At 49.6% G+C, this 23,315-nt stretch overlaps 1 protein-coding gene across 1 annotated transcript; it reads right to left on the reverse strand.

Moving 5' to 3' along the window:
• Positions 1-1,648: 1,648 nt before the first annotated feature.
• Positions 1,649-14,104, reverse strand: CYTIP (cytohesin 1 interacting protein). The gene is made up of 8 exons (XM_076340812.1): positions 13,913-14,104; positions 10,595-10,644; positions 10,205-10,259; positions 7,350-7,452; positions 7,122-7,215; positions 6,583-6,652; positions 3,024-3,090; positions 1,649-2,501 (listed from the first exon to the last, which is right to left on the reverse strand). The coding sequence occupies exons 1-8, from the start codon at positions 14,075-14,077 to the stop codon at positions 2,029-2,031; spliced, it is 1,077 nt and encodes a 358-aa protein (XP_076196927.1). The 5' UTR covers positions 14,078-14,104; the 3' UTR covers positions 1,649-2,028.
• Positions 14,105-23,315: the final 9,211 nt, after the last annotated feature.

The raw sequence follows: 23,315 nt of genomic DNA on the forward strand, positions 1-23,315 counted from the left end.
CAAAAGAAGAATGAGTCACACAAGGTATTTAAATTATATTTAAAATTCTTCCAATTGTATTTGAAAAACATAATTAGGTTGCTTGGGCTGAACAAACAGCCTATTTCTGTGTTGCCTGAAAGGGAAATAAAATTTCTCTTTTTCTTCGCATCTATGCCCATATTTATTAAATCACTTCATACAAGCTATCAAGTTAATCTTACTGCCTGAAGTCTCTGCTCCTGAAGAAATGTGAACAGATAATGATCTTCCTGCCAACGAGCAGTGGGAACACCAGCCCAAGGGGCATCTCTTGCAGCCCCCGGGACCGCAGAGGGACCGGGTCCCAGGCACAGCCCTCTAAGGAGGGCCCCAGAGTGCAACCTGTGACCTGCCACCACGTCCAGGCACAGAACAATCCTGCTTGTCCCTGCAGGACAATCCTCTGCCTTTACTTCTCTCGCCTTAAAGAGGTCAAATCGATCTGAGCCATATAGTTACATCACTGTAAGCGGACGAGTATTTTCTCACATCTGGTAAAATTCCATCCAGGCGACTTGAGTGCCGTGCCCTCCGGGGGTGCGGTGAGACCCTGGCACTCCAGTGACCCTGGCCGAGCTGACACCATGCAGAAAACGCTGGTTCTAGCAAGGCTGGCAGTCACTGCCGAGAAGAGTGCCGCAACTTCGGCAGGGCACCGCAGAGCCGCACTGGGCAGCAGGAGACGCACAGAGACCCGACGCCCTTTGCTGGCTCCCTGCTGCCTACTGCCTGCACCCTCCCCTTGGCAGCCGCTGCCACCGGTCCCTTGTCTCCCTCCCAAACCATGCAGACCAACGCTCCTCACCCCTTTCCCCTGGGGAGCGCTCTCTCGACAGGGGCTACTAGCCTTTTTGCACCTCTGCCCAATGCTGCTGGTGGTCCCCACCGCGCTTCTCCTGCGTTTGACACAGGAGCCCACACGGGTGCATGGTGACCAGTGCACCCTGCTCTGGACACGCGGAGCTGCTCAGGGCAGCGAGCGCACAGACACCACCGGCTTCCCGTGCACTGGCACAGCACAAGAGCCCAGGGCGTGCTCAGGAGGGTCCTTTCTACTCCAGATCCCCTGGAATAAGACAGGTTTGGCAGGACATGGGATATCGGCTACTGGCAGAGGTTGCAGCTGGTCAGATCACAACTGATAAGCCAGGTTATTGCAGGGTTTATACAACGGCTGCTAAAAGATGCGAAAGCGATGGCAGCCAGCGTTTACTTTGTAAATCTGTCTGTCGATGCTGTCAGCACGGCTGACCAGGGGAACTGATCCCTGCTTTGGAGACTGGGAAGTGGATTGCGGAGTTCACCCTTTCTTTTTCTGACACCAAGCGTGCACGTCCTCGAGCAGCAGCATCATGTCAGGGCAATGGCCTTGCACAGGCAGCGGGAGCTGGCGCGGGCAGCCCTGTGGTGAACCAGCCGGCACGGGTCCTGACGGCCACGCACGTGCCAGGGGAGTTGGCAAGTGTGCTCCTGGCCCGCTCCAGCACACCCATGTAAATCACCCACCACAAACCACGGGTAAATCTCTGCCCTTCATTTCAAAACGTTACTGCCCAGGGTCTCTCTCTGTCGTATGCTCTGGGCTCCATCCTCTTTCTAACGGGACCCTGTCACTCGTTTTAGTAGAAGCACTTGCTTTATTAAAGACCTTTGGAAGACTATGACTTTGGTAACAGGAAATAAATAGCTATCAATTTTGCATTTAATTAAAAACTGTTATTAACACTAAAGTATGCTGAGGAAGTTCTGCAAAGGTTCTTCACGTTTCAGAGTTAGTCATTTTTCACGTTAATGAAGAGGTCCGCAGTGTGGTCTGATTAAAAATTAAAATAACTAAAAAACCCAGGGTTTTTTAAATATCATCAGTACTGTTGTCTGGAGGACTGCCATGCAGTGCTACCGCGCTTCACCTACTGTGTGCTTCTGGGCGAGCTGCTGCCCTCCGTCCCAGGCCACGCAGCAGTCCCACATGCAGAGCCCCAGACATCAAGGATGACACGTGCGATGTCAGACCCGACTTTCTTCCTCTTCCACCGCCCGGTGAAGGCCTGGAATGAATTTCAAAAGATGCTTTCGGACACTGGGTCTCCTGCTTTTCCGTGGGAGGGTCCCAAAACTACTGGTGCAGCTGCTCCCCTCCCAGAGCGGGGACATGGACCCGCTGCTGGCCAGGCTGATGCTGCGGTTCCTCCGCAGGGAGGACCTCCCGGCAGCACTGTCCCCATCCCTGGGGAAGAAGCAGTCATCATCCACGCTCGACTGGCGGCTCAGGCTCTCTGCAGCTGAATCCTCGAAGGCGCCGCTCTGGTAGAAGCTGTCCTCGCTGTCCACGGTCATCGAGCTCAGCCAGCTGCGGGAGCTGCTCTCGCTGGAGAAGCGAGGCTTCATCCGAAAGAGGGGTCCCGGCGTCCTGCAGCCATCAAGCAAGCTGGACTCTTCCAGCTCCAGTGCGCCCAGCAGAGCGTTGTCGTTCACCTCCCCTGGAAGCAGAAGCCGAAGAGGAGCGTTATTTACCGGCGCCTGCTCAAGGCCGGAGAGCAGGATGCCTGTGACACGCTGGCACAGGGAAAAGTCATGCCCAGCATCTCAGCGCAGGGAGCAGCCCCTTTCCCTCATGGGAAGCTGTTTCCTGGCTGTGGGGTGCTCTCTGCCCCCACCTTCCCAGACATGCAGAATAAAGCTGCTCCCTGGGCAACCCATAAAACAAACAAACAAACAAAACTCTCCCCTGATTAGTCCAAATTAAGAATGGAAAAAAACTTTGCAACTCCTTTCCTAGAACTCACGCAAAAGAGCCTTTGGTCTGCATTAGTCAAGCAGCATCCAAATTCATTAGTCTGGGAAAAAAAGCTTTCCCAGGGGCCAGCCCCATGCCTTCATTAACAGGGGAAAAAGAAAGCAAACGAAAATCAGATTAAAGAATTGCTTTTTACTGATCAGACAGCGTTTCCACAGAAGGACTCAGCAGCGCTGTGGTTTCCTACCCGGAAACGAGGACGTACCGTGCAGCAAGCGCTGTTCCTGTAAGAGCAGAGAGCGCAACTCCACCCATTTCTGCTGCAGAGTTTGCTGTGGGAGAGAAAGAGGGCTCTGTCACTCACACACCTTTGCAGAAGCATAAAACACTTGTAAAGAAAACATTGTATTCAGAAAGTACAGGTCACCTGCAGGAAGCACTTGTATGTCCCTCTTTTTACTGAGACAATTTTCCCGGAGTTTAGCAAAGTTCTTCCAGAAAGCACAATCCTGCTCATGCCCTGAGTGCTTCGGCTGAGGTACTGTACGCGTGTGATTTGAAAAGCAGAAGCCTGAAATCTGGAGAGCGTGCTGCTTGCCTTCAGCTACAAAGGGAGACACCAGCTCTCCTCAGCAGCCTGCAGGCTGCCTTCCTCCAGCCTTCCGCAGCTCCAGGAACGGGCACCCCCTCCTTGCTCTTGGGTCCAGCAGCGCAGCGCGGGCATGGCACAGCTAACCATCCCTGACCCCCTAGTAAAGAGCCTTACCAACCTCTAAGTGCTACATGCCAGCCAACGGTAAGCAACATTTTTCTGTCCCTCTGTTGCAGGTCAGCTTTTGGTGTAAAAATAAACCATTGCATGGTTGATTTAAAAAAAAAAAAACAACAACAGGTAAACTTCTGCCTGGAGATGGTCGCAATAGGCACTTCCCCAGTAATCTGCATGAACCCAGTGCACCCCAGACACGCAGCCGGACAGGCTGGCAAATCACGCATTTACACAACCAAACTGACCAGACCAAGCTTGCGTGGGCAGTCCTGTTACTGCATTCACATTTTTTCTCTTTTCCACATTTCAGAAAAATCAATCACAAAATGAAAACCACGGCCCAGCTGCAGGGTGGTGAGGCACCGGGATGCCCTGCGGGCAGCCCCCCAGCAGCAGGAGGAGGGCACGGCACGGAGGCTCTTCCTGGGGCTCCCTCAGTGTACTGAACAAGAGCAATTTACAAGGGCACTGGGAAACAAGCCTTTTCCCAGCTGCTCTTCTCACTGAATCACTTCCTAGCAGATTTGGACATGATCTGGCAGATAGCTGGTGCATTGGGTCCGACAGGCGCAGGTCAGCTGGGCAGCCTTCGCCAAATCAGAGATACAGGGTGGCTCCAGCTTTCCCACAAGTGCATTCCTACAACACTAAAACAGGCTCACCTCTAAAATGGGAGCAATGACCGCTTTTAAGGAGAATTAGTCTGGAGAAGTTTGCTCTTACAGTCTCTACATAATGTTGAATAAAGTAGGTTTTAGCCATTTATAATTCAACTAAACCTAGGAAATTGCATGCAAGAGATGCCGGGGAGTTGTCTAAAGATTTTCTTTATCCCCATCCGGACCCAACCAAAAGAGCAACCACCTCCTAGTCCTGGTTTCTCCCATCTAATTAAACCATAATAGCGGCGCGGCTATCAGGATAACTGATGCACGGAGCGGGTATCCGCTCGCGGCTGCCAGGATGCCCTTTCCACCAGCACGGCGGCGGTGGGTGCAGAGGGGGCACGTGTCCCAGCTGCAGTGCCTTGCACGGGCTGCTCTGCTGGGTGCTGCATCCCGAGGGCAGGACACGCTTGTGCAACCGCACGTCCAAACCTGTGATTCTTAGCACTCGCGGGCACGGCACTGTCTCGCTGCGGTTACAGGGGTTTGCAGCGACCAAGCACACCCTTCAGTAAGGCATCAGAGACAGTTATAAACAGAATTAGGTTCTTTCCACTGCAGCCACACTGGTGTGAGAGAGCAGGGCCAGGCACACACCCATATTTTACTCTGTAATGACGCTTGTCGCAGGGGTTTGGCACTTCTGGGAAACAGCTGGTATCTAAAAACTCCCCACTTGAAACAGAACATTTCACAGCAGATTTTGAGATTTTGGCTTTATAATTTCCCTGGAAAGGGGCGGGGTGGGAAGGTGGCCCATTTCTGGTGACTTTACCGGTTATTACATCCAGTTTTCTAAAGGACCAGACCGAACAGCTTGCCATGGAGCACTGACCATGGCCAGGATGGAAGCATCCTGCTACTGCGTTCTCATTATGAGTTCATCTCACAGTGATGAACTCTCTGGCTCTGGGGTCTGGCTCGTTTCTCGCCATGTCTGGACTAGCCGGCTGGCCGGGCGGTCTCAGTGTCCCCAACCACCGCCCCGGCTCCCGCTGGCCTCGGGTACCAGGGTCATGCGCAGCTCCACGTGAAGCCAGTGCAGCCCCTGCACTCGCACCAGTTTCCCAACGCTGCCAGATCAAGCCGGCGTGCAGGGGTTTGTCCTAGCTCCAACCCTGAAGGGAGTACCAGTGCTGCCTCTGGGCTCAGCTCTCCCAGCTGTTCCCACGAGCCAAGAGCCAAGAGCCCCCCACCACCCGTTGGTCAGTTTTACCTCCTTCGGAGAGAAAATAACAGCCAGCTGCAGGGGAGCAATGCCTAAAACATCCCAGCTATTTCCAAAAGCATCCTCCATAGCCCTCATCAGTTTAATGAACCTTGGAGGGGAAACCGAGCTCATGGGGGTCTCGCCCTGGTCTCCTCGCCCCTGCCCATCTTCTAGGCTGAAGTGACGGTGGCCAAGATATCGCCCGTACACCCAGACACTGCCCTTGGCAGGCCCCCAGCTGCAGACCGGCGGAGGTTGGGAGGGATCCCTCCTTTCCTCACCCTCCAGCCCCCACAGCTACCATTTACATCATCCACAGCATCAATGTCACGCAGCAAATTACACCACCATGTGCGGTACTCTTATAAATGCAGCACAAACCAAATTAAATAAACATTGTTTTAAACATGCTAAATACTAAACATGAAATCACCCCCGTGGCAGGACTTATATTTTATAGGCAATGGCACATATGGCAAACCCTGTCCCTGCTGCTCAGCTCTGGCAAGCCTAACCCATTTGGCATGAGGTTTATTCTAGCCAGATTAATTTTTAATGCACTTTTTAAAGTACCATACTCCTGTGCAGAGGGTTTTGGCATAGGCATAAGGAAAAACCCTTCACTCAGATCGACCGAGTCCTGGCTTTGGAAAGCCCTGGCCCTTGCAACGCTTGTGGCACTACGGCTGCAGCGGGGCGAGCAGAGAGGCACCCTGGGGTGCTGGCATTCGAAAACCTGCTGCCAGCCCGGCTGCCTCGGTCTCAGGTGGGAAAACAGAAGTTCTACAAGTCAGAGGTGCTGTCAGCGTGCTGTCACTAATGAGCTTGAGGTCTGCTTGTGAAAGTCTGCCTTCCCTTTTTGCTAAATACAGAGTACATTAAAATACGCTGTTCTGTTCTTAGAGGGAAGGATTGCCTACCAGCTGGGCACAGCTGAGACACAGGCAGAAATGGAAATATTTAGAGAGTTACAGAAATTATCGTGGGGGAAAATATTACCAAAAAAATATACAGAAAATATTACAGGGACTGCAGCTGGGGGTGCTGGCAGCAAGGGACACACGGGTGTCTGCCCCCTGCCAGGACACCCAGCCCCAGAGACACCCACCTACCCCCATTAGCAGTGAATCCACAACAGCCCTCTGTGTTTGACAACGGATTAACTAATGAATTATATTACCTTCAGTAACTGCAGCTTGGTCTCAAGCTCCATTTTCCGCAGAAACATGGCCCCGTTGACAGTCTCTAACCTGCGAAGAACAGGCGATGTTGGCACCAAAGCGGAGAGGACCGCCGAGCGCTGCCAGGGCTGCCAGATCCCGCACCACAGCTCACCGCAGCGCATCGCACCGCACTGCAGCGTGTGGTGCCGTGGGGTCCTCAGGGAGCGGCTGCACGTGGCGACTGGGAGCAGCCCACCCGGCCGAACCCCCTCATCCACGGCTGTCTTCAGCAGCGGCGGTGCTGGTGCAAGACAAGCAAACACGCAGCAGGGGCAGGAGAAAAACAACTAGGGGGGCAACGCTGGGGGACCTTCCCAGAGCTCCTCTCTCCCACCCAAACCCTCACCTGCAGTAAGAGCGTGGCTCTGCAGAGCCAAACCCACAGGGATTTCTGCCTCTGAGACAGCACAGGACTGCAGGGTAGCACGAGAAGCTTTCTTGGCTTCCAGCGGGAGAGACTATTAAGCTAAAAACCATCTGAAGGAGGGATGCCTACCTTAAATAGTTCCCTGAAGACTTTATCAAGTCTACTATTTGCTTGTGACTAAAACCACTGGTGTTCACACCGTTGATACTGGCGAGGATATCGCCTGTTAGAGATACACAAAGGCGAAAACTAGCATCTGCAGCACACGCACACCCTCCACATGCTCTACAATAAAAGTAATTGAGAGAAAAGCAAGGTAAGGCCACCCAGGGCCAGAGAAAATACATGAATAGTTACCAATTTGAAGGCCAGAAAGATGGGCAGGACTTTCTTCTTGAATTTTGCAGACGCAAGTGCATACCTCCAGGGAGTAATCATTTTGGTGCGGAAATCTAATAGTCTGTTAATACCAAAGTGACAGTGTTACCAATATCAAAGCCACGAAAACAATTTAAAAATTAACGGTCTTTTAACACATTTTTTAAAATGAGAAGGCTGTGAAGAGCAGGGTATATTATCATGCAAGTGAGAACACCAAAATGTTATAACCTAACAATTAGAAATAGCATTCTTATGATAGAGAACAGCAGACACCTGACAGATGCCTGTACGTTGTTTTTGAAAAAAACTAGTTTTAAAGCAAGTTGGTTATTCATTATCAAAAACTCAGTAACTTCAGTCAAGAATATCTGTTAGCGTGGATGCAGATTGCTTTCTGGAAGGATATTTCATGTTCCCAGCCACAGCATGGCAGGGTGTGACTCGGGCTTTTCAAGTGATTGACTCCTACGCATTGTGAATGCTGCGTGAAGTCAGCTGGTGCTGCCAGATAGATCGGTTTGCGATGAGAACTGAAAAGCAAGAAGAGTTGAACCTACTTCTGCTCTTTTGGCCTCACAAACTCATTATCCCCTCAAAAGTGCTTTTTATTCTTGACTTATACATTTAAATATACATTAAGTAATTCTAAGTATAAAGCCATCATGTGATTATCAGTGCTGACATATATTTAGAAAAACGCAAAAGTAGGCGATGCAGCCTGACCAGATCTTGCAATGACAGGAAATGTCTTCTTGGCTACATGCAAATATCAGTATTTAGCCGCATCTTCCTACCAAAATTTAAGACTGAAGCTGAACTTCCTGAAAACCTACATCTAACCCAGATATGAGAAGTCATGTTAGATTCCCAAATTTCTCAGTCAACGTGGAACAAACAGGGACGAAGACCAGGTGAGTTCAGAGCTTGTCTGGCCAAATCACACCAATGCAGTGATTTCAGCCCTTAGACTAACAGTAAAACTTTTGGCTAAACTAAGAGCACTAAGTGAAACGTGAGGTTCTTGGAGGACATGCCACTGCAGGTCACACTTGCTTTTTTTTTTTTGACCTATTTCAGAGCGGTAGGTCTCACCTACCAACCTGAAAGATTGGGCCAGCTTGAGCGATACGAGCTGGACAAGCAGGATGGGATTTGTCACACCTAACTGGAGCCATCTGGACAGAGGTGTCTCAACGTCCCCACCAGAGCCACTGGGAGAGGCGGACATCTCCAGGGTGTGACTGATGGCCCCAAGAGAAGCACTCCAACCAGGAGGGTGGACTTCCCTCTCATGTACCACCTTCTCCTCACGGACTGCAGAAGACGGCTGGGCCATGGTTTTGGAGAGGGAACCTAGCTTTTAGGTGGCTGCAGCGAGGGGAGAGACGTGCTACCAGAGCGTCTGCTCTGCAAACACCTAGGCACTTTGGGAGCCGCACGGTGTCTGTCTTGCCCCCAGGCTCTGGTCTGTGAGTGGGAAGTAGGAGAAGAAGCAGTAACATGCGAGAAGCTCTGGCGTTCGGCCATCACTGCAGTTCTCATGAGCTCCCTGCAGATGGTAGACCTAGAGTTTCACATCATCTTATTCTGCTTTGCCTAAATTTAACTTGTAGTAATGAAATTACAGCTTCTAAATAATGGCTTATCCTTAGTATCAGACAGATGCTGTCTTTCCATAGCCCGGACTTTCTAGTGAAGGGCTCACGCTGAATGTACGTTCAGGAAGAAAATGTGCCAAGAACAATTATTCTTAATCAGAATGTCACATATAATGAAAATCTGCCCTGGCAATTTATACAAAAGCCCAATAATTGACTCAATTATCCTCCCTTCTGAAAGCTCTCCACTGTTCATGAGCTGAACGCTTACCCGCTCATTAGTCACAGAACCAAATCTGAAAAAGTTAAGCTTTTCCTAATACACTAATTTCACTGAAAACGCTATTTTCCCTTTGTGCACAGATACAGGCAAGCACTTTGAAGACACCCTGCCGCCGCAGTAATCGAAACAGAGGGGCGACATGGGAGGGTCTCGCAGGCACTGGCTCACAAAACAGGCTCCTGTCTGCAGGTCCCGCCGGCAGGCAGACCTCTGCGGTATTGCCACAACCCCGCTGCTCCCAAAACTACATCCTTTTATTCCTGGGATTATTTTTTATTTATAACCAGGATTTTAGCAGGCCTACTGATCTAAGAGTTACCTTTCTCACAAAAATCTACAGAACAAAAATCTCCCATTAGCAGTACTCCTGATAAGATTCTGGTTTTCCTATTTGATGATTTACTGACTTCTACATCTAACAGAATTTCTTCCTATATGATTTAGCCCCCAAAAAGTCATGCTTAGCAGTCATTTATTTAAAAACTTGCCAATACTGTACATCTACCTCAAAAATACATATGTGTCTATATATGTTAAAGGAGGTAGTAAAATGCTAGTATAAGGTATTTTTTTGGAGAGAGAGTTTTTTGATCTCCCTCTTTTTATATGAAAATATTCTCATACACAATTCTCCCAAAAAATATTCACTTATGGAGGTAAGAAGGCATTGCCATTGCCTCATATTTGGATTTGGATGAGATTTCTCCTACACTCAATGCCCTGACTTGTGAGAAGGCCAGAAATTCTCATCTGTGACCTTTGCTATGAAAAAATCCTTGGAAATGCATCCTAGTTCTGTATCATTCCTGTAAGCTTTTCAAATTTCACAAGGAACTGATAGATACCTTCCTCTGCTCTATGCTGTCTTAACCTAATTTTGAGGACATGACACTTAAGAGTTGGCACCATATTTTATTTTTAAATGAATTGACTTGTCATTTAAGTCTTACCTGGATTTCAAACCCAAACGTCTCTTTATCTTCTTTTAATATAGCAACAAGGTGTCTGTAAGAAGAACACACAGAATTGCATATGAACGCTGGGGTGCCACGCTTCGTGCACTCTGTATTTCTAACCAAAACAATCGTGTCCCCATCACTGCCCCTCCCTGTGCTGGCAGGGTGTCAGCATGCACTTCCCTCAGGCGTTGCAGCAGTGGTTCTTGCTCTTTTCTTACCCAAACTAAATGTCACAATTTCACCTGCACGTCCCAGGTGTTGGGTACCACTGTCTGCCTTGCACCCTTATCCCACTAGGGCTGCTAAACGGGAAGATTCCCAGGACACACGTTTCATGCAGAATAAGTAAATAACAGTGACTATAGAAGAACATCTTCATACCTTTGTGGCCTGGAGGAGTCGCCCAAGGAGCTGGATCTGGCTAAGGCAAGCTGTAACCAGACATGGGAGTGGAAAAGGGTCAGTAGATTCATGGTTCTTTGAGGCACATGGCTAAAATCAGCAGTTTAGAGAAAAACTAAAACTAGCTGGTAGCATCCCACCACCAGCTTGCACCAACACAGCCTCTCCCTCAGTCAGATGAGAACGTAAACTTTCAGATCAGGAGGAAGAGCAGCTAGGTCCAGGATGCAAGACGACTCATCATCAAAGCCACCCGTTAGATGCTGGCAGCAAGCTCAGCCAGGCACAGGCAGAGAGTCAGCAGCCAACAGCAATGACCTCCGGGCGCGCTGACCGCTCCCTGCAAAGCTTGGAAAAGGTGCTGCCTCCTGCCCAAGAAGTCTTCCTCCACCCTACAGTTCCTTTCCAAGTGAGTTAGAGAGTAATTTTACACAGTAACAGGTCTGGTATCAACGCCCGTGGAGGATGTTTAACTGGCATTGCTGCAAGACAAACTATCAACGGCGACACATTCTGGTGTGAAGGATTGCATTAACCTGCAAGAGGCAGTTGTTGAAGGAATTCGTGTTTATTTTTACTATGTTGGAAATTAAGCCCTGGAAAACTGGCTATAGGTAATTTTTTTTCATTTTTCCAAACCTTTTAAATATAAAATTGAGTATTTCCAAAATAAAAAAAACATGGGTACTCTTAGCACATCATATTGTTTCAGTTGTTCACCTCCAGAAAACATCCGGGTATCCTCGCTGGGAGACGATAATGCAGTACCCATTCCAACTTTATTAGAAAAAATTGGCCACCTGCTAGCTATCCAATCTTCCCTGCAATAAGATAAAATTGAGAGCTGAGCTACCACCAGACAATATAAAATGAAGCAACACAAGGGTTTTTTTGCACAGGGCTGATAATTTGACAACTTCACAATTAGCTTTCATAAACTCACAAACACCTACTTTGGAGGGGGAGAGAGGTCTGGAACCAGAAGTAACTTGGCTGGGAGACCCCTGTAGCAATACCTGTTGGAAGACCCTGCAGCAGGAAGGTGCTATTTAGGGTGCTAGAGGTTGCTGTGAAAAAGCATGAGAACAAGTGGAGAAATTCAGGTTGAATCCCAAGGAAAAATCTTCCGGCGGCAAAAGTGCTTGGAGCAGGGAACTCTTCCCCAAACTGCTGGAGATGTGATTTCTGAGGACAGTAGAAATGGGAAAGACAAGAGGCATGACCGCCCAAGAAAACCCCTGCATCTGACAGGGCATCAGAGATGGACCTCCCATTGCTCTTTGCAATGTCCACAATCCTCTTGTGTTATTTTGCATAATTTAAAAAAAAAAAAAAAAAACCTACATGGCAGCCCTGTGTTTTCAAATAAGAGAAGGAATATTCCTTCTTTGCGGATCGCCTTGCTTTATTGCGGTGCACTGTGGGGAGTAAGGGGCCAGCCAGGGCCACGGCTCGGCCTGCAGCTGCCCCATGCCATGGGCTGCGGCTGGGCTGCTCCGTCCTCGGGGTGCGCAGGCACTTGTGCTCTTGTGGAAGGACAAGGGCCTGACGGGCACACAGCACCGGGGCACCTCTCCAACAGTGGGGACCCTTCAAAATGCTAAAACGGGTGAGGCTCCAAGACTTTTGAAGGCCAGGGATTGCTGTCATTCCCGTTAATGCTGTAACTATTATCTAGACAGTGCCCAAATCATGTCTCTGTTATGCCAAGACCGCACCTTTCTTTTGTACCTTTCCCCTGAAAATCTGTGGGCATTTATAAACTTAACACCTATGAGAAAAGGCAGAAAGCCCACATAAATTAAGGTAACTGCAAACAGTTATCTCTGCAGTTTCTTGTGATGGCTGCCTAGCATTTCCAAGCTGATGCGTGCATGGTCACAGCCACAAGCATCCATGATCACTGCTTCAGGCTAGGGAGGCCTGTGCCTGAAGAGCTCTCTGGAAAAAGCCAGGATCAGTGTTAAACATCGATTCTTCCCATAAAAGTGAACCACGAATAAGGAATTACATTATCACTAAAATGTTTGTAGAGTTTAGTCAATATAACCAAATGTGTCAGGCTTCAGCAGTATAAAACGATGCCGCAGTGTGACACCGACAGAAACACCCTACTTTATAAACATGCATTTACTTGGGGAGAGAAAGGAGAGGAGGGAGAGACTACGTGTATAATAATACACCGCACACCAGGTGAAAGAGCTAAGGGCAGGCGTACACCTGGGCTGCTGGGCCCCCGCAGCACGTGAGCATTAGGTACGGTCTGTGCAGAGCGGTCCTCAGGCCTGATGCCCGTGTTGTGATTCGTCTTTAACAGACACAGCCACGTCACAGCCATTACTGTCAGCCTCCCCCTGCGCCAGCAGCGATTGCCATGCAAAGGGCTGCTCCATCACAGCCGCGGGAGCTGGATGCCACCCAGCAGCAGCGTTCCCAAGATTAGTCTGGCTCTGGCTTTCCTTTATCTCCCCACACTTGTACAAAGAAAAGGATTAAGCGCGTTTCCGCTGCTGAACAAAGCAAAGCCTTAAGTGCTCAGGTATTATGCACCAGTTCTCTGATAATACTTTCAGATTATAATGTGTCTCAAACATTTTCTATTTAGGCTTCTTCATGCTAGACAAATAGACCAAAGCTGGAATTGCTCAGCTGACAATTTACAGCAACAGCAAGAGAGACTTTTGTGGCAATCCCGTTGCAAACAGCAGAAATGTGCACAAATTGTGCTGTTCAGTTCTGGGGGAAAAGCCCAGACGAGAGAGACAGCCCAACCAGCCCCAACAGTCGTAGCAAAATACTCCAAAATCTGGATGGAAATAACTCATGGTAGGTGCTTTCTGTCAGCATTGCAGAACAAAGAACAGTCTAGCCAGGCCACTATACTGAAGTAAATGCAAGTTTAAAGGAACACCCAGACAGCAAGAGCCTCTTTTGACTCACAGCACTGCTGTAAATGGAGAAGAAATGCAGACAGGGCAGGATCTCAGCTGCAAAAGCACTTCATGCGCCCAAGCCCCCGCAGGCAGAACGCCTCTCTGCTCGCGCCTCTCAGGAGCTTCCCATGCTGCCGGTGTTGCAAAGATTTCATTGCAATCCCAAGACCAGCTAGGCTAAAGGCGCCCAGCAGCAATCTCTCTAGCACCCTGAAATCAGGAGCCATGTGGTTCTGCAGGGAACCTGTGCGGTCACTTGGGAAAACTCGGTCGTTTCTGCTCGCACCTGCAAACGCGGGCAGCAAGCGTCTTTCTGGGCAGAAAGGAGCCATCAGCCTCCCGGAGCACAGGAGCGAGCCTGTACCTGCTTGCGCCCGCGGGGCAGCGTCCCCACTGTGTTGGCCAGGTGCTGGATCCTCCTGCTGTCCGTCGGCAGAGCCTGCTCCTCCCCGGTGGCACAAGCGGGGCCGGCACCGAAGCCTACGAAGTTGGCGTTGTGGTTCTGCTGAATGAGCCTTCTTAGAGCCATGTCGGCAGAAAGGCATTTAAAACGGCGTTGCTAAACGCTGCAGCATGGCTGAGGAAACTAAAATACATTCGCCTCTCCGAGCGATCAAAAAGTTTGAGACCGGAAAGCCAGCCACGTGACCTGTGGTTTAGGTGCACGTTACATAAATCTCTTCTAGCAGATCACCAGGGCACTCGGTATGTGTTGTGTTCACAGGAGAGTTAAGAATTAGGCTTGGCAATTAAAGAAATCTGCTTAATTTTTCCATTCCTGCACACAATTCTCACCAAACAGCTTCTTCTCTCTGTCCTTAGAGCACTACTCGCTTCAGACACTTGCCTGAATTCAGCTTGTTCATTCTCTCACTTGCTCGGCATCCCTTGTATTGCTCAAATTACCTTTTGGCAAAGACGGGAAAATAATGCTTTCTTGGGATAACAGTGTCAGTGCGTGACTTCCCAGCCACAGGGAGGAAAGCAAGAACTGAAGGCCACAGCCTGAGAGTAGGAGCTGAAAACGTCGCAGAGCAAGGGCAGAGCAATGCCCTCAGCAGAGCGTTTGTGTTTTGGTAGGGAGCAATGACTTTTACCCAGCAAAGCAGGTTTGGGAGCAAACAGCAATGCAAACGCAGGGCCTGAGGGAAGGGACATGAGGGGGCTGCCTCAGCAGAGCCGGGGGCAGGCACAGTGCTAGGGAGAGCCTTTGCCAAGCATCATCCTTGCACCTTTCCTGGCTGGCCAGGGCCAGAGGAAGACAGCAGGGGCTGCAGGCAGGTAGACAGGAAGGCAGCCACGCTGTGCCCGGCTGGGCACTGCGCACTGAGCCCACCCAGCCGGGCAGGTGGGGTGGTTGCGATTGCCAGCGGCACCCCAGGTGCCCTGCGGTCCCTCCCAAGGCACCAGCTTTGCAGACCCACCTGACACACCCAGCCGGCAGCCTCCCCCCACTACAGGGGAGCCAAGCCACCAGTCCGCCCTGGAGCAGAGCGATCCCAACTGGAATCTCACCCTGGTCTGCACTGGCCAGAGCATGGACTGACCCCTGTGGCCAGCTGTCGCTCTAAAATCAAGTTTTACAGGGGGTTCCTCTCTTCCAAAAGATTTTGTCCCAGCAGCAAACAAATTTGGGAGGATTCATGACACTGGGAATTTGGGGCTGGTTTCTTTTTTTACTGCAGTTATCATCTGACCTGTTGTTCAGTTCAGCATGGCTTTTAATAACCTTTAGGTTTTGATAACTCCTAGCAGATTACTAGCTCCTGGATTCCATGGAGAAGCAGGGGAAGCAGCCCCGAGCGCAGGTGGGCAGGGGGCTGGCTGTCCCTGCTTCCCCTCGGCCGCAGGTAAGCAGTGCAAAAGGAGGACCAGCGAGCCCCGGGCAGTGCTGCTTGCCAGCTCTGGCAGCCTCAGCCCCTGGCCCTGGCAAGTCCCAAACGCGCGGGGGCCAGGAGCCACCCTCACCACCGCGCAGCTCTGCAGCTGATGGCCGGAGCCCCGTGTCCCCAGCCAGCCGGCACTGCCAGCAGCCAGTGGCCAGAAGCAGCTGCTAGCAAGGCTGGACATCCCAATGGGACTTGTCTGAAACACACGCATTTTCAGTTGAGATAGCTGGACAAATACCAGGGACAATAACTTTACGAAGGAGCCGGAGTTCATCACAATTAACCCTAGCTGGCATTTGAACCTTCATGAGGGAAAGGCAGGGCTATTGCTCTCAAAACAGAGAAGTAATGAAAATTTACGTTACGTTCATTTTTCTCAGTAGAGACTTCTTATGCACCTTTACAAAGCATTGCTACACGTGCCTTGGACACCCAGCTCTGAGAGCAAAGGCTGGCAGAGGTACAGGCAGGGGAGTCAGGGGGGCAGCCAGCACTGCAGGGCGCAGCACGTCACCGTGGGTTGAGGGCTGTTAGATTTTGTCTCTGCTAACCTTGTGGAAGTTCAGTGCAGTCTGGTATGTGCTGTCACAACAGTTTAATTCAGAGCTGATGTGCACGCCTTTTATAATGGCTCTGCCTCTGCAAATGGTGGTGGAGGCGGCGCAGGGATGGGTGTCCGGCTGCGGCCGAGAGCGCCCACCCACAGAAAAGGTAACAGCTTTTAAGTAAGGAATTGCAAAAGCAGCAGAATGAGTTTTTAAAATTAGTATCATTTAAGAAGAGAAACCTGTGTCTCCTCTTATGCTGGAAACAAGCCCAGTTTTGGACTGCAGAGCACTATAGATCACATCACGATCTCAGCAGAAACTCAGGGTAAGTAAAACTGTGAGCATGGTGGGATGGGCCATTCAACTAAAAGGTAAGTAAAATTTGACTCCTAGCACAGGTTTTTTTTCTGTTTGCTTTTTTTGCATGGCTGATTTTAATCATATTTCTGAGACAGTAAATTTATTTTCCTACTACTACTTGCCCAGCCCCTCTCTGCACCAGCTCACCGGGGAGGAGCTGCCTTCCCTCTCGCTCCCTGCACTGCCAGCAAGCACCAGTCCGGTGATGGCACCGGCACAGGAAAGCCACCGGCTGCTCTTCCCGCAGCGCCAGGAACCACGTCTGTCCATCCATCCCCCGTCCTTCCAGGTGCTCTGCCATGCCCCAAAGGACAACTGGGAGAACACATTTTCACATATATTTCAATGTACCTGGACTGGTTGTTTGATAAAGATCTCACTCGCTTTTTTTTAAATCTTGTGACGCCTCATCTTGCCATCAAGCAAAATTACCAGTAATTTTAGGAGCAAAGTGAAATATTCCATAAGAACGATAGCAAACAAGATACTATGTGCTATTGAAAAATACTGTATCACTTCAGAAACAGTCCGTGCTGGAGAGGAAATCTGAAATGACTTGGAGAAGGCACGGAGTTGCCCACATTTGCATGCCCCAACAGAGATGCCTCATCTGGCCGCTGGCTGGAGTACTCCACCTTCACCTACACCTTCACCTTCACCAGTCTGCCCTGGCAGGGCTTGCAAGCCCTGGGGGTTAGAAAACGTAGCGTGACCCCTCCCTGGGCCGGGCAGGGGCATACAGTCTCCTGGGCAGGCTGAGATCTGAGCTGAAACCCACCCCTTGAGAGCATCCCACCACTGTGCCAAGCACACGGACCCATCTCACGGCGCGCGACCAGGCTCTTCCCTGCACAGGGGACAGTGCCCACCCAGACTGGGGTTTCCGATAGTGCCCGGGGGTGCAGCCAGCCGCCCACGGGGCTGTGAGCACTGCTGGAGCCAGGCGCCGGCTGCCGCAGGCAGCCCTCCTCCTGCCAGCGCGGGCAGCCAGCTCCTCGCTGGCGGTGACCAGGCAGAGCAGGCTGTCCAGTGAAGGGAGGCGAAATGGAGGGAAAAGCAAGTGCCGGACTGGAAATGAGACGGGAACAATCAAGCCTGGAAAACGCCTTCCCTTGCAAAGCAGGCAGATAGTTATGTCCTGTGCAGGATAATTTTCCATCCGCTGAAAATTAAAGAACTTTTTCCACATTGTTGTCATCTCACAAACGATTTTTTTTAAAAAGTAAATCACAAACTTTCACCAAAAAGGAATTTTCACAGAATTGGGCTGGCAGCAATCACCACTAGCACGCTGCCGGGGGACCCCATCTGGGTGCAGTTTCACCACTGCCGGGGAGACTGACCACTCACCGTCCAAAGCAGCCAAAGTATGGACCCAGAGGCCTCCTGCAGCCTGACAGACCTGCATCTGCATGAAGCACCCAACTGCATAAAAAAAATGGATTTTTGGCACATGATGTTTCTATCAGCGTCTCAGTCGAGCCATCCTAGTCCTAAGCCACAACACAGTGTGTGATCATAAAACCCCAAAACAATGACCCAGCGTGATCTAAGCAGAAACAAGAACAATCTTAGTGCCTGTACAGATCACAATCCATTCTAACGAACTCATTAGTTCAGTAAGGTTTATTTTAAGTAATATTTAAGTAATGTCAGTTTATTCAGATCTATAAACTCCATTGGTAAATGGCATTCACTAATCAGCCCGATCTGCAGAATGAAGCCTTTCCCCTCTATGCTCCAAGACCACAGATGACAAGAAAAGAGGCAAGTGGGGTGCCGGCGTTTGCTGGACTCGCAGCCGTGGGCAGCTGGCCCCAGCCCTGCGCCTCGCCTTCCCGGGTCACCTGCGTGGCTTCTTCAGCTGAATGGGTGCACGTCTCCTGGCTTTAGAAGTGGGTTTTTGTGTCAACCCAGAAAGAGGAGAAGGCTGGCACACCAACACTTCTGCTTCCTGACACCCAACCTGTAGTCTGACAAATGCCAGATAAAACCCAGATTTTGCAGGAGATATTGGTGATACAGCAGGCAGGAAAATGGTATTTTCCTCTTTTGAAGAAGTATTGGCAATGCTTTGGGATATAAGAGTGAAAGGGGTTTTGGTTTTATTCTTATTTCATAGCCGTCCTGATGCCTTGCCATGAATGGCCTGTAACTCTCCCGGGGAGTGAGCCTTCAGACGTTGTGGAGTGTTTGTTTAAAGGACGTTGCCTACCTGTGTCTTCCTGGGGATCTTGAGGAACATCAGTCCTTTCTTCAGCCAAAGGCTGGGTTAGCGTTAGTGTATATTATTTAGTATAACCAATTTAAAATATGGCCACTGAAACATTTTTATATTTGGCAGATATCTGCAATGAAAAAAAAAATATATTTTCTGGCCCAAGCTCAAACTATTTCAGTCTTTAAGTGCTATCAGTGCCACAGAAGTTCACGTTTCCAGTTAATGTTCCCTCTTTACACTAAACTGCTGCTACTGTCATGTCACACGCAAGCTCCCTCGTGCTCTGCCCTCCTGGCCGGCTCGGGAAGGCGTTTGCTGGAGCAGAGGAACTCCCAGTGCCAGGAAAACAGCAGTACGGGGCTCCCCCCGCTCCAGGGGATCCACTCATTCCCCTGAATTGCTGAAATGTTGGTACATTCCCATCTTATACGTTCATCCCTCAAAAAACCAGCATCTTGCAACAGAGAAATATCCTGTCAGAAAACATCTGGTCCACACACCTGGAGGAAGGTTTGTGGCTGATGCATGGAGTCCCTGCTGTCCCCATGGCTCTCCTGGCAGACAGACGGGGACAGATATATGTTGCATGTCACAGCAGCACAACGGGGATGATTTTAGATGTCCATCCTTTGCCTCCGAGAAGGAGAATGAGCGTTCCGACAGATCCAGGGGGAACCCCTCCGGGTTAAGGGGTGGCACTGACCCTGCTCACAGTTTATGTCTCTCTCACCTCCTCTGTGGTGCTCATTCAGAAAAAAAAAGTTTAAAAAGCAATGTATGGCAGGGGGAAAGCTCTCTCCTTTTTCCTGAGAAAAGTAAGCTGTATCTTGGGGATGGCATCTGCTTACTTGCTAAAGCACGCTGAGTAATGTGGGGACTGTGGTGACTCAAAGCCTCTTCCCCTTTTCCTGCTCACAATCACCCTGCTAAGTGCCTTTAAAAACAAACAAAGTGCATTTCAGTTCCTCAGGCAACCCTCTCATACGTTTCTGAAACCAAGTGACTCATCTCCAAACAAGCTGAGAGGAGAAACAAATAAAATCTCCCATCAGAGCAAAGAGCGGGACTTTGGTCCGAGCTGCCCCAGCAGCCCCATGCCGCCCTCCGCATCGGCGCCAACAGGCCAGGTGCTGCCCCAGCCCCTGGGCGATGCCATGCACCCCTGCACCCCCGCCAGCCACGTGCCCCTTGCACGCACCCGGTCCGTCACAGACCGACTACTGTCTTGCTGGCCAGACCCAGATCTGCACGAATCCGAGCCGAAGGCAGAAGAGAAGCATGAGTCAGACCCTGCTGCCCACGGCAGATGCTCACGTGCGTCCAGGGAGATCACAAAGGATGCTCGACTCCACCCTCCTCCCCGGCACGGTGCTGTCTCTGCCATTGGGGCAAGGGTGATGGGCAGCCTCGTGTCCTCTCCAGGAGCAGGTGGGAGTCCCAGGATGGTGCAGTAGAGAAGTTGTTCGCAACCCCCTGGAAAGGCAGAGCAGGAGCATGCATCAACACTGCTCTTGTGGCTGCCCACCACCGACGCAGGGCCTCTGTGGGTCTTCAGCCGAGTCCAGCTCAGCACTAAACTCCCAAGCAAAGGACACTCAGAGACATATAGGTGCCAAGCAGCACTATCAGATAATGTTTATCTTGCACTTTAAACCTCTCTAACACACTGTTACTGTTGGAGGACTAGCAATACGGCGCTATGAACACACTTTCATAGTTCATATGTCCCCTCCAACGTGCCCACAGTGCTGACGCATTCTGGGCAGACAACCGGCACTGGTTCCTCCATGCTGACAGCCATCGTCCTAGGGAGCTGCTGATGGGAAAGGGAAGAGCAGAGAAAACGCATTGGCAGGGCCCTCCTTTTCTCCTACCAGTTTCTGTAGAGGGAAAGCAGAAAATCCTCATCTTCCATCCTCAGACCCCAGAGACCTGCTCCCTTGCTCCTCCATGGGCATCTAGTCCTTGGTCGATCCCCGTCTCTCCCCCTCCAGTCCCAGAGCTCCCCATCTCTTTACAGGCACCCCAGTTCCCAAAAGTATCTCTAGTGCTGGTGTCCACAGAGGGACTCCCCAACGCACATCAGAGCAGGTCCCGGCCTCTCCAGCACTTCCCAGGAGCAGCGCTGGTCTGAAACGGAGCTTGGGCACTGCTGGCACTGCCAGCTCTGCTCGTGCACACTGCCCTGCAACAGCTCCGACTCGTGCCCTCAGGCCTGGATTCAGTGCTCAGCACCATCCTGAAGGACCACAACGCTGAGACCTGAGACACCTTTGGGATAGCTCGTTCATGATGAGTAGCTGCTGCTTGATTGCAACATTATCTGTCAAATCAAGCTTGCTGCTTTCTCGGTGTCGTTACCTCCATAGGTTGGGCTTGGCTTTCCCGTGCTCATTCCAGCCCTGCGCTTCCTTGCAGATATTCAGGCTCTGCTCTAACCATTTCTCCTATTCTTTACGCAGCTGCTTTGAACTACAAACTTCTAGCTTTCTGAAAGGAAACCAAAACTGTTGTGACATTAAAGGACTGGTTTTGCATTAAAATAATTGGGTGGACGATCACAGACTTAGGAAGGATTTATATGCATTTAATGAAAAGAGAATAAGGTTTTGTATTGTCACACTTTAACATGTAGACAAACCACAGGAGCTATTTTAAGTAGCTAGTCCTTTGTACTACCAACTTTTCCATTTGACAAGTAGCTGGTAAGCCATGCAATGGCTCAGAATAACGGTTTGAGTACCCAAATGAGTAACACCCCGCATGTGTCTCAGCATAGCTGCTGATCTATATCCCCTGTGCTCTTCTCTGCTTTCCTAATCAAAACAAATTTTTCAGAATACCAAGATATGAAGCATAGGGCTGATTTTGAAGAAGTCTTGAACAACAAGCCTCTTGCTGAGGGTTGGAATTGTCCTGAAAGTTTAGATTCCTAACCTCTACATAACTTTAGTTTCCATTATTTTATATTAGATTTTCAAACACTTGCAGAAGTGCAAGATAATCATCCGAGCAATAATCTTGGTGACTCTTTTATAGCCAGGAAATTTCCAGCACCTCTCATTTAACTTACCAATGAAATCAGAAAGGTGTTTTACAATGAATCAAACATGAGCAGCAATCCAGAAATATGCCAAATATCTGTACAGTTTGTTTTTAAACAAATACATACCAAGGGCTCAGTAGTACATTGAAGGAAAATAAATGTTGGAGGGAAAAAAAAAAAATCCAACAAACCCCTCAATTTTATCAATGCAGTATAGAGATGTGCATGTTTCCGTAGAATATAGCTGAACAGGTGTGTATGTGTATAAACGCTTACAGGGAAATTTTATATACATACAAGAAGACACAAAGATAAGCAGTTTGTGCATATTTTCATACAGAGCTCGGTGTCCTCCCAGCGAGGGAGCTATGCCGATCCGTGGTAGGGAAGGACCCTGAAAGACATGCAGTCGATTGCTTGCCGCCATCTGGGTGTACTCCAAGGTTGCGGTGACCCTCCGCCACTCCGGATTTCACCACAGCTGTGTCCTGTGCGCCACTGGGCAGGTGTTTCAGAAAGAACACCAGGTTTGTGATAGCGGGGGCAAAACGTAGGTCAATGTGTTTCACAGCAAAACTGTCCTGTTAAAGGAGATTTCTGCTACCTATTACTGGAGTGGATTTGGGGCACACAGCTTAGCAGCTCTACCCCCTCTCAGGAGCAGGTAAAGGGCATTCACTGCATGTACACACAAGCAAATAACTGCTTGTTCGTAACAGAAGATCCTCAGGCAACTGCAATACCGCCATGTTGTAGCATCCCATTTATATTCCTGTCTCATTAAAAGATAATTTTCATCTGTGTCCATCTTATTTGTTCTTCAAAATAATCTCAAAAGGTTTAAAAGAAAATAGATTTTAGTATTACATTCCCCCCCACTACAAAAACTCAGCTGAGTATCAATTTCGTATTAAACTTTCCCATAATTTTGCTAGTACTGAGACACCAGTTAGACCAAATCCCTCCAGCAGCACAGTTCTGTAAGTTATGGCTTCTCAGCTACTGCAGTCCAGCCCAGAGGAGAATGAGACAAATCACGTAAATCTCATTGAACCCGAAGCCTGTTGCTGGCCTGTGCCATCGCCACCACAAACCAGCACAGGGTGGCTTTACAGGGCTGTTTCCCCGCACTCTGCTCCCACTTCATCCACGAGAGGACCTGAAATGTCAGCACACCGATTTTTACCCCACTCTGATTTGTTCCCTGTTTCACTGGAAATAAATTTCCAAACCGCAAAGGCAGGTGCTACTGTTAGGGCAGTGCTGTGAAACAAGAGTGCTTCTGGGTATTCCCCAGCTCCTGGGGGCATCTGGAGTTCTAGCAAACATCCCCAGCAGTGAGCAAGTTGAAGCAAATCTCTCAGCAAGTCGATAACCATCACCTTTGGAGTGCAGAAAGCACCCCTCTCTTCCCCTCAGATGCTTTATTGAAAGACTTAGCATGAGATAGGAGAATAATGCATTTGTAGGACATATACCAGGTCTGGAACATGGGCTTATTAAAGTATAATAAACATACTTAAACACAAAGTCCATTGCAATGCTTTGGAAAGTCATTTGCAAAAAAAAAAAAACAACAAAAAAAAAAAAAAACACAAACCCAACTTTATAAAGATATTGCAAGGAAAAATCCCGGTTTCTTTCGGTTTCCTTTACGTTTACTTTGAGCCCAGGTTCTAGTCATATGGCAGATCCTACACTCA

Source organism: Aptenodytes patagonicus, chromosome 6, assembly GCF_965638725.1.
Source record: "Aptenodytes patagonicus chromosome 6, bAptPat1.pri.cur, whole genome shotgun sequence".
Classification (NCBI taxonomy): domain Eukaryota; kingdom Metazoa; phylum Chordata; class Aves; order Sphenisciformes; family Spheniscidae; genus Aptenodytes; species Aptenodytes patagonicus.